The sequence below is a fragment of the Hydra vulgaris genome, chromosome 13 (assembly GCF_038396675.1).
Source record: "Hydra vulgaris chromosome 13, alternate assembly HydraT2T_AEP".
In the NCBI taxonomy this organism is placed as follows: Eukaryota; Metazoa; Cnidaria; class Hydrozoa; order Anthoathecata; family Hydridae; genus Hydra; species Hydra vulgaris.
This window is the reverse complement of record NC_088932.1, coordinates 42,854,133-42,865,000: the sequence shown is the minus strand read 5'-3', so window position 1 is coordinate 42,865,000 and position 10,868 is coordinate 42,854,133. Positions and strand designations below refer to the sequence as shown.

The following is a 10,868-nucleotide window of genomic DNA, read 5'->3' as shown; positions in this document are numbered from 1 at the left end:
ATGGATGTCGAGTAAGTTAAATTTTTATTGAGATTTAGTTTTGTATTTTTTTATTTAGTTTTTGTTTTTTTTAGTTTTAGTATTTAGTTTTTGAATTTTTATTACTACTTTAAAAAATGAAAAATAAAGTGTTTGAAATTGACGAATTGAAATAATGTGAGCAATATATATGTGAGTGATGTATTATTATTCAAACAATCAACAAATTTTTCTTCTGTTGCTAGATACTTTGATTAAAAAGCTTATATTAGTAAATTTTGATTTTTTTTAATCTGATTTTAATCTATATGTAAATAATGAGATTTTATTTTTAGTTGTCGTTTAAACTTTTGTAATAGTAATGTGGGGTTTTTAAAACTTTAATTTTTCAAACTGCTTCAAAGATATTTTTAGAATTGATGAACTATTATTAAATAAAAAGTTTTTAAATTATTATAATGCTATTTATAATATAAAAATATTTTTGTTTGGTAATATTTATATCATTATATAAAATATTACCAAATATAATATAAATATTATATTTACATTATAATATGAATATTAATATAGATAATAATAATATAATATTATTACGTTTGATATTTATATTAACATCCTTATGTGAAATTCCAGAAAAATAGGTTAATCCATTGTTAGATATCCAAAAACTCTGGCTTTTGTAACTAAAGTTGTTTTTATACTTAAGCTTTTCTACAGCACTTGGTCTTGATATGTAACAGTGTTCCAAAAGTGTTCTCTTTTCAATACTCTCTCAACAATTTAGCAAATGTTTAAATTAACCTTGTTTTGTTGCCTGCCAAAAAATAGCATCTGTGTTTTTTTAATTTTTAAAAACTCTAGAGGACTTGGTCAGATGTTGCTCTGACCAAGTCAGTCAGCATGAGAGTGACTTTGAGTTCTTATAGATAAAGCAATAAAAATTAAATTGACTGCGCTCAAACTTAAAATGGGAAAGCTCACTTAGTTGTAGAGGGGCTTCAATATGTGTGCTACAGGAGTTCAACTTGTGTGGGATCAATTATCACAATTGCTACCAACACAACAATCAAGAATATAGGCAAGAAGGCAGGAGTTATTGTTTAGTTGCGCTAAGTGTTTGAAGTTGTTGTTTTGTTTCACTAAATGTTTGAAGGGAATGGTTAACTCAAGCCCAAGTAGTTGCACCATGCACTGTGTTACATTTTTTGCTTTATTATGGATGATAAAGTCATGGGTTGATTAAATCTCCAGCCATTAAGTACTTTTTTGTGCAGGATTTAATGACCAGTTATGATAAATTTAAAGCTGACTTAAGGAATTGGTTAAACTAAAATTTAGGAAACAGGCAGTTAAGAGACACCATAAAGTTTCTTTATTTTGTTCATATTTTGTTCACAATTGCAGAGTTGTACACTTAACAAACATATTAAATTGAATTTACTTTAGAACCTATTGAAAGTTATTTTTTACATACGCACTATAGGTTTAACATTTCTAGTTGCTATAGAATCTTTTGTTTATGTAGAACTAAGAAATACTCGCACTTCTAATAATTTCATGATAACCCAAGTTCGTGTTATACATGTGAATGTCTCGCTGATTTTGATTTTAAAATTTATTTTCCGCATTTTTTTGCAAGAGTTTGGTGGTTATTTTCAAGTTTTATGAGTTTAGATTCTAGTTGCACACATAGTAATAAAGAAATCAATAACTTAAATAAAAATTTTCAAGAGGTTGTTGATAACAGGTGTTACTTTGTCATAAGGCAGAAACATAAACAAAGCATCATAACTAACTTTATAGCAGCCATGGTGCAATTGTCAGAGCATTGTATAAGGGTTGTTGGTTTTAGGTTGGAAATGGGGAACCAACTTAGGAAATGCTAATCTTTATGTGACGGTGCTTTTCTGAAAAAACCATTAGGTCTTTTTAAAGTTTCCTTCACAAAAAAATGTCAACAATTTGTAGTCTTCATATCAATGGGTTGTTTTTTTTTGTATTTTTTTTTTTATATATATTTTTTTAATGTTTTAGCTTTTTTTTCCCTTTTGTTAAATTAAATAAGGCAAATAAATAAAATTAAAAAAACAATAATAAAAAAACAAAAATAAATAAGTAATAAAAAAAAGTAATCAAATCCTTTTTTATTTAATTTCTTAAATTTCTTTAATTTCATAATTTTTTTTAATTTAATGAATTTAACATTTCCTTTTTTATTTAATTTTCTTTAATTTAATGAATTTAATTTCTTTTGAAAATTGTAAATTTCTACAATTGAAAAAAAGTATACAATTTTTAATAATAAATTTGTTATTTTATTTTAGTTTGTTTGATGAAGAAAACTACTACATAGGTTTAAATGATCCGATAAAAGAAAATATTATTTTTATTTTAAATGCAGATGGAAGTCTTAATAAAACATTTGGTAAAAACTTGTAAGTTTTTGTTTTTGAACTTTTTGAGGTTTTTGTTTAGAAAATTTTTTTTGTTTCATAAATAAAAAGAGTAATCCTAGTCAAAATATCACAATAAAAAAGCAAAAAGTAAAAAAATGAAAAAATGAAAACCCTTTGTAAATAGTAAAAAAAAAGATCACCTTAATATTACTTAAATATAAGTTGATTTATCTAAAAGTTTTATATTTTAATATTTGTTAAATAAAAAAAAATGCAAAACCATAATTAAGTAAAACTAATTTAAGGTTGATGACAGAACAGATGTTTGCCTTGATACATAATATTTGCCTTGATACAAAATATACTTTATCTTGGTGTAACCTGTTGCTGTAAACATTCCATTGTTTTCTCTCAACCTTCTTTAATGTTAAGCTTAAATTAAAATTTGCTTTATGGACAATGGATTCAGACATCTTTACAATTAAAATGTGAAGAAATATTTGAAGAAAAAAGATTTGTGGAAGAAAGATTTGTGGAAAAAAGATTTGTAGAAGCAAAGATTTGTAGAAGCAAAAGATTGTAGAAGCACAGGTTTGTAAAATAAAGATTCGTAGAAGCACCTATTTGTATATGCAAAGATTTGTAGAAGCACAAATTTGTTGAAGCACAGATTTGTAGAAGAAAGATTTATAGAAACACATTTGTAAAACACTTTCAGTTTAAAGTGTAAATATTATGTTTTTGTTTTACTTTCAGTTAAAAAGTGTAAAAGTTTATTTTAATAATCTGAAGAATTTAATTTAAATTAATCTTTGAAAAATTTAATTTTAGTTTATTATTAATCATTTAGGTTGCTAATAATGTTAAAAGTTCTTAACTAAAATTACTAGTCGTTATAATAAGAAGTAAAAATATAATTACTGAGAAGTAAAAATAAGTTATTGAACATTATTATAACTGGTATGAAAAGTAGGTAGAAATTATTTATTTTAAATTTTTCAAGTTTTTATTTTTAAAACTTTGAAGTCATTAAGATTATTATGTACAGCAGAATCATTCAAATCATAAGTAAAAAAACAATGAAAAAAAGTTAATTTCTTGCACAAAAATTGTGAATTATTTTATTAGTGTAGCAAAAGAAAATAGTACAACATGCTATTGGTGTTGTAAAAAAAGGAGTAAAACAAAAAGGAAGCATGCATACAGAATAATTCAAAGATATCAAAATGAAAATAGAGTTGACTTCATTAAAAGTCCTGGGGGAACTGCAATTAAATCATCAGTAAAAAAGTTGTGTTTTTTTTTAAATTATAGAAAAATGCCAACAAGAATAATAGCGTTATAACATTATAAGATAACACTTTTTTTACAATACTTTAACATCAATAGCATGTTGTTTTTGTATTATCTTCCATTGACAAAGAAAAGAAGTATTGAAGAAGTAAATTATCTTTAAACTATTTTAAAATTTCTGATGTTGAAATTTTCTTGAATATTAGATTTAGGTATGGTATGTTGTCTGATTTATTCACGGTTCATTCATAAAAAGTTAGGTGCCGGTAGATGTTTATGATCGCTTGTTAATTTTATGATCCATGATCTTATTGGATGATAATTCATGCTCTATACACTTTTCAGAATGTAATGATTTTCTATAAGTAGTTTTAGAATTTCATTTTATTTTGCAGTTTTGTTTATTGGCAGAATTTTTAATAAAATATCTTTTTTACTTATAAGTTTTTCTAGTTGTTTTTTTTTTTTTTTTTTGCTTTTGAAATTAATACAAATTTGCTTTTGAACTTAATACAAATTAAAGATAAAAAAATTTATAAAAAAGCAAAATGTGGATATGCAAAAGCAAAAAGCATATGGTGGAGTGGATATTTTTGTAAACAAGATTTTTAATTTTAACAGAAAAATTGTTTATTAAGAAATTTATTAAATTATTAAAAAAAAAAAACAATTTATTAAAAAATATAAATTATTTAAAAAAAAAATTAAAAAGCTTGTCATATTTTTTTCAGTTTGAACTAAAGTCGTTTCTATAGAGATGCCAGATCCCACTCCACCATATTTGTTTCTATAAAGTTGCCAGATCTCACTCCAACATAATTGCTTCTATAGAGATGCCAGTGATCACTCCCTCATATTTGTTTCTAAAATAGAGATGCCAGATCTCACTCCACCATATTTGCTTCTATAGAGATGCCAGATCCCACTCCATCACATTAGTTTCTATAGATATGCCAGATCTCGCTATGTCATATTTGTTACTATAGAGATCCTACTCCACCATTTTTATTTCTATAAAGGTGCCAGATCCCACTCCATCATATTTTGTAGTTTTTCTTTTTTCAAAAAAGTTTAAAGTTGCTATTTTGCAAAAATTGTGTAAAAAATGTAACCTGTTATTTTTTCTCAAAAGATTTATCATGCCAGTGAGATTAAAAACTAGTCGTCATAACGATAGCATATGGGTTATTGATATAGGACTTCATCAGGTATAAATTTTTTCAAATTTTATTTAAAAAATTTAAGAAAAATTATTTTCATAAATTGATGTTATATTTTTGTTTAATTAATTAGAAAAACAAAAATAATAGTTAAAAACTGGCAACTCGACATAAGCCTGTTAAATGCTTTATTTATCAATTTATAAAACTGAGAAATTTTAGTCTGTATATTTGTTTTTATACAAGTTTCTTTTTCTCCTATTAGATTTTCAAATTTTCCATGAAAAATCTTTTGGAACCAATTTTAACATTAGGCGAGCGACCAACACCTGGTTTTGATAATACACACTTTTGTCAACCATCTGATATAGTTATCACGAAGTCATTTATTTTCGTTGCTGATGGGTAATATTTTCTAAACTTATAAATATATATATATATATATATATATATATATATATATATATATATATATATATATATATATATATATACACATAATTATCTTAAATATTATCTTAAATAAATTTCAAAAAAATTTGTTTTATTTATAAAGATAATATCTTATTTCGTGTTGAATAGAAACCTTGGATATTCTTCTATTCATTTATATTATTTCAGTCATATTATTTTCAGTATTTGTATGTAAATTTTCTCCACATCTTCCTATATTAGTATGATGTCATCAGTGGTGTTGTGTGTAGACCTATTTCAATATATTTCATATTATTTTGTTTACTTATTTTAAAGTTATTGCAACCACAGAATTATAAAGTTTGATGCAAATGGAAAGTTCTTGAAAGATTTCACTAGTCCTCCTGGTTCTGGTAAGTAAGATTTCATAACTCAATTCTAAAGTTTAAGTTCTTAAAAGTCTCAGTTGTTTAAAAAATAGTTCTGTATCATAATTATTCTAATTATTGTTATTATTATAGATAATATATAAATTTTTCCAATATGTGAGAAAAATTATTGAGTTTACTTTATTAGTTAAAGCCAATCCATTAGCTCTTGCATCAGATGACAATGGTGAACTCTTGTATGTTGCTTACAGGTATTCAATTTTAGTTTTCAAAACAGATGGATCGCTATCACATGTGCTTGTTAAAGAAACAGAACATTTAGAGTTTCATTCTATAGCATTCAGCTCTTTGCAAGGTTAGTTAGATTCAGAATTTCATCTTTAATTATTAAAAAAATAATTATGTTTTTAAACATTGTTTTTAAATAAAAATATCTTTACTATATATCTGATATTGAATAAAATATTTTAAATTGATAATAGGTCAGGTTAGGTTTAGGATCATCGCGATCACCTTGCTACTATGCAATCCAGCAATCTAGGTAAAAGCTAGAAGAAATAAACTCTGACTTAAAATACCCCTAACTTGGGGCTCTTGGTTGAGTAAAGGCTAGAGATGTTGTTTTATAAAATATACTCATCTTGGACAGAGGTTAATGGTATCCAGCTACTGCCTTGTAGAAGGCATTCTAGGCAAAGAATTAAGGGTTTTCAGAGTTCTGTTAACAAGTCTTGCACCTCTTTTTCATCCATTAGCCTGGCATAGATGTAAGCCAGTGCTACATTATTTCCTACCTAGGATGATGAATGCTGGATCTTCTTCATTTTACTCATAGATTTTTACTTGTGTCTCCTTGATAATGGCTATGCAACTCCTCCTGTTATCCCCTTATAAGAGTACTACTCTAAAACTCAGTTTAGTAGTAAGGTTTCCCAAACTCTGTAGTAGCTTTCAGAGGTTCCATTAACAGCTGTAAAATATCAGAGTATTCTCTTTAAACTATTTAATAAGTGCTTAACTGAAGTTTTCCTGCCTGCTGGAAAATGACATCTGTGGTTCCAATTTTTTTTATTAGCAAGGTCTTTAATCAACAAATTTCTAGCATCTCATCTTGAGTCTGATAACTTACTCTCTGTATATACCATATAATGGTGTATCTGGGAAATTTATTGAGATTATTTAATCATTTTTTTCTAACCACAGTATTTAAGTCATCCTTGAAGGCCAACACTCCAGTAACTTCTGGGGTAACACAAGTTTCTATCCTTGGTCTTGTATTGTTTCTTATCTACATTAATAATCTTCCTTACAAACTTACATCTAAAACTTACTTCCTTAGAAATCTTACATCTAAAGTTGCTCTAATAGCTGACCACTCAACTTTATGCTCTTGTCTTGACAAAAAGTCTTCACTTTTAGATTGCTTAGAATAGGAAGCAGATCTTGAATCTGATCCCTCTTCTGTCACAGCTTAATTTATGACTATTTATTTTTCCATATATGCCTGATTTGAAGGCCCATAAATATATAAAGGCTATGTTTTATAACAACATGTAACTTAGAGTAAATTAATTAGTGCTGCTTTTTATCAGCATTGACATTGTAATAATGATATGATTAAAACTAATGGTCTAATGTTTAGGAGAATGTAGAAAAAAAAGAAGAGAATATTTGAGAATGTATAAAAATCATTATTTTGGGTTGAAAAGTATTTTTACAATGTTACAATTTCTAAAAAAAATTTAATACATTAAAATACAATGTTACAATTTCTAAAAAATCTATTTATGCTAGATTTATATGCTTGTTTGAAGTGCGTTCTTAAAAGATCTGGTTTTTATAAACATTGGAACTATTGATTAAAAATGTAATAATGAACGGTTTCAAGCGAAGGATAAATGTTTAGGAGAGCATTAAAAAATAAATAGATAATTTTTGAGAATGTAGAAAAATTAAAGAATAACTTTTATTGTGCAACAGTAAATTGCTGAAACAATATTTTGTGTTGAAAAATATTTTATAATGTTAAGTAACTGGATAATAATCTAGTAATTATAAATATTTTGTTGATATTATAATTAATATACCCCATGTTTTATTTAAAATGAAAGTTTGCCTGACAACTTGTTAAGTTGGAAATTCTTTAAGTGTTTTATTTTGAAAAATAAGCGCATTACTTTTTTAAATAAAACAAGAAATGTTATACTAGATAAGCATTCATGAAAAACATCTAAAATAGTATTTGCGTTTGTACAAAACATTTAAAAGCATAAACCAGACTCTTTTTTTTTGTTTCAAATAATTTTCAAGCTTTGGAATCACTTTTTTTTTAACTTTTTTTTTTTTAAATAATTAATGGTAACTTGGAATTTCAATTAAAAAACTTTAATTAGTATAATGACAATTTTTATTTAGGGGATTTTTATCTATTTAAATAGATTTTGATTTTAATAACCAATTGATAAAAGAATAATTTTTTTTTCATTATTCATAGATAGATTTAATAATAAAACTTTTTAGAAAAGATTTTTTTTTTACCATTTTTTATTATTTTGACCACATAAAATGGTCAGATAGCAATCTCGAAATTTTAATTTAAGGCATTGCTTCATTTCCATGGTTACATAGCAATTAAATAATCTGGTGGTTGGCAAAGCAATAATTGAATGTTTAAAACTAAAAACTTTTGTTAGTTTTAATAATAAAATGTGGAAAAAAGTATTCAATTTTACAAACAATATACTATTGCACTTAAAAATCAGGAATGGTGAATCTTCTAATTAAATAATTTAAGGATCACGATTTCCCATTTGACTGTCATGATTTCTTCTAATTAAATAATTTCAGGATTGCGACTTCCCATCTGACTGTCGTGATTTCTTTTAATAAAAAATTTCAGGATTGCGATTTTCTATCTGACTGTCGCAGTTGCTTAATTTAACTATTGACAGATTAGGGCTTGTGGAAATTTCTCGCATCTTCATGTTTTCCTGACTCATATAACCTTCAAATTTTCAATTCTTTTGTCAACTGTTTTCTTGCTTTTTAACTTTAATTAGTTGTTTGTTCTAATTTTTGTAACTAAAAACTAGAATAAAACATGTTCATCATTCATGTGAATCAGTATTATAAAAAATGGTGTTAAGATGGTTCACCATGATCCTAATAGTATTATTAGTACTATAGAAGATAAGACCTTGCTGAACCCTGGGGTGACATAAATAGTGTCGCAAAATTTAAAATCCTGCAATGTTGCATTTTTGGAATAATGTTGCATGTTGTTGGATTTTTGATTGTTTAAAAACAGAAAAAGAAAAAGTGGCACAAAAGAATTTAATGAATAAAAGACAGAATAAAAATTATGTTGCAAATGATTTTAATGAATAGTGTCAAAAGACAGAATAAAAATTATGTTGCAAAAGAATTTAATGAATAGTGTCAAAAGACAGAATAAAAATTATGTTGCAAAAGAATTTAATGAATAGTGTCAAAAGACAGAATAAAAATTATGTTGCAAAAGAATTTAATGAATAGTGTCAAAAGACAGAATAAAAATTATGTTGCAAAAGAATTTAATGAATAGTGTCAAAAGACAGAATAAAAATTATGTTGCAAAAGAATTTAATGAATAGTGTCAAAAGACAGAATAAAAATCATGTTGCAAAAGAATTTAATGAATAGTGTCAAAAGACAGAATAAAAATTATGTTGCAAATGATTTTAATGAATAGTGTCAAAAGACAGAATAAAAGTTATGTTGCAAATGATTTTAATGAATAGTGTCAAAAGACAGAATAAAAATTATGTTGCAAATGATTTTAATGAATAGTGTCAAAAAACAGAATAAAAATTATGTTGCAAATGATTTTAATGAATAGTGTCAAAAGACAGAATAAAAATCATGTTGCAAATGATTTTAATGAATAGTGTCAAAAGACAGAATAAAAATTATGTTGCAAATGATTTTAATGAATAGTGTCAAAAGACAGAATAAAAATTATGTTGCAAATGATTTTAATGAATAGTGTTAAAAATAAAACTATTTATTTATTCCTTTTTTAACTATTTATGGTACTATTTTTCTTTTTACCACAACTATTTACCACAATAATTATCTTACCATTTGCAACATTATTTTGTGACATTAGGTCTTTTTAATACATTGACACTATTCTGATGTTTCTTTTTAAACACTATTCCTGTCACCCCTGCACTGCATTACCTAATTTATCATATTATTATTATGTTTACTTTTTTATATTATTCGCTTGTGTACATTTTTTATAGTATTTAGTGTACCTTTTTATATCATGTTTTGATAGCATCTTGTATGATAAAAGATAGTATAAATTCTCTACGTTATGGAGAGCAATAACTTTTAGAACATAAAAACTAACTTTTGATAGTGTTGTGATATTGTTGTAAGAGTAGACTGCTTACTATGTAAGGTATGGAGTTGAAGCCCCACCTCTTTTAAATTTATTCATATTTTTGAGTTATAGCACTGCGAGAGGGGATCACAATAATTAATTCAAAAATTGTGTGAATCACTATAATTAAAAACAAAATAAAGTGGTCTTTTGCTTTGTTTTTTTACAAATGTATGTAATTTCTTGTTTGTATTACCCCTTCATCCAGATTATTACCACTTTATTGAATTTGATACACGATCATTTACTTTATTGAATTTGATACACGATCATACATACGCTACATTGTGTGTATTTACTGTTTTGAAGTTTTTAATAATTTCGTGTTTAATATCAAGAAGGGTACTATAAATATAAATTTTACCTAAAATTTGAGCACTCTAGTCATCACTTTGTCTATAAAATTATATTTTATGTAATTTGTCATATTTGTTGTAATTTATTTGCAACAGCTCACTTTTTAAAACTTATATGCAATTATTTGTTTCAAATCATTTTTTTATTAAAATGTAGGTGGCGTTTTGTTTGCACTATATAATTCTTATGGAGAAGCTACGCAAGGCTTAACATTAAATGCTCAAAATGGTAATGTTCTGAATACTTGGTTTAAAAATAGAAAGGTAATATCTAACTTCTATATTAAATTGTTATTTACGATTTAATTGTTAAATTGTCACTTTTGTTATGTAAGCATTTTGATTTATATTCATTATGTAAGTATTTTAATATAGAGGCAAGAAAAGCACAGAGTAATAATAAGAAAGATAGTTTATTAAAGAAAGATTTAAGGCAATCCAACAATTCA

General features: G+C 25.4%; 1 protein-coding gene across 1 annotated transcript in view; it reads left to right on the top strand.

Annotated features, from left to right (window-relative positions):
* Positions 1-10,868, top strand: part of LOC100212200 (peptidyl-glycine alpha-amidating monooxygenase) — a 68,890-nt gene that overhangs the window by 40,383 nt on the left and 17,639 nt on the right. The window contains exons 12-18 of the mRNA XM_065816567.1: positions 1-11; positions 2,307-2,417; positions 4,804-4,879; positions 5,097-5,236; positions 5,582-5,658; positions 5,822-5,989; positions 10,577-10,683. The exon at positions 1-11 is cut by the window's left edge and continues 308 nt beyond it. Coding sequence (XP_065672639.1) covers positions 1-11; positions 2,307-2,417; positions 4,804-4,879; positions 5,097-5,236; positions 5,582-5,658; positions 5,822-5,989; positions 10,577-10,683 — 690 coding nt within the window. The remainder of the gene's footprint in view (positions 12-2,306; positions 2,418-4,803; positions 4,880-5,096; positions 5,237-5,581; positions 5,659-5,821; positions 5,990-10,576; positions 10,684-10,868) is intronic.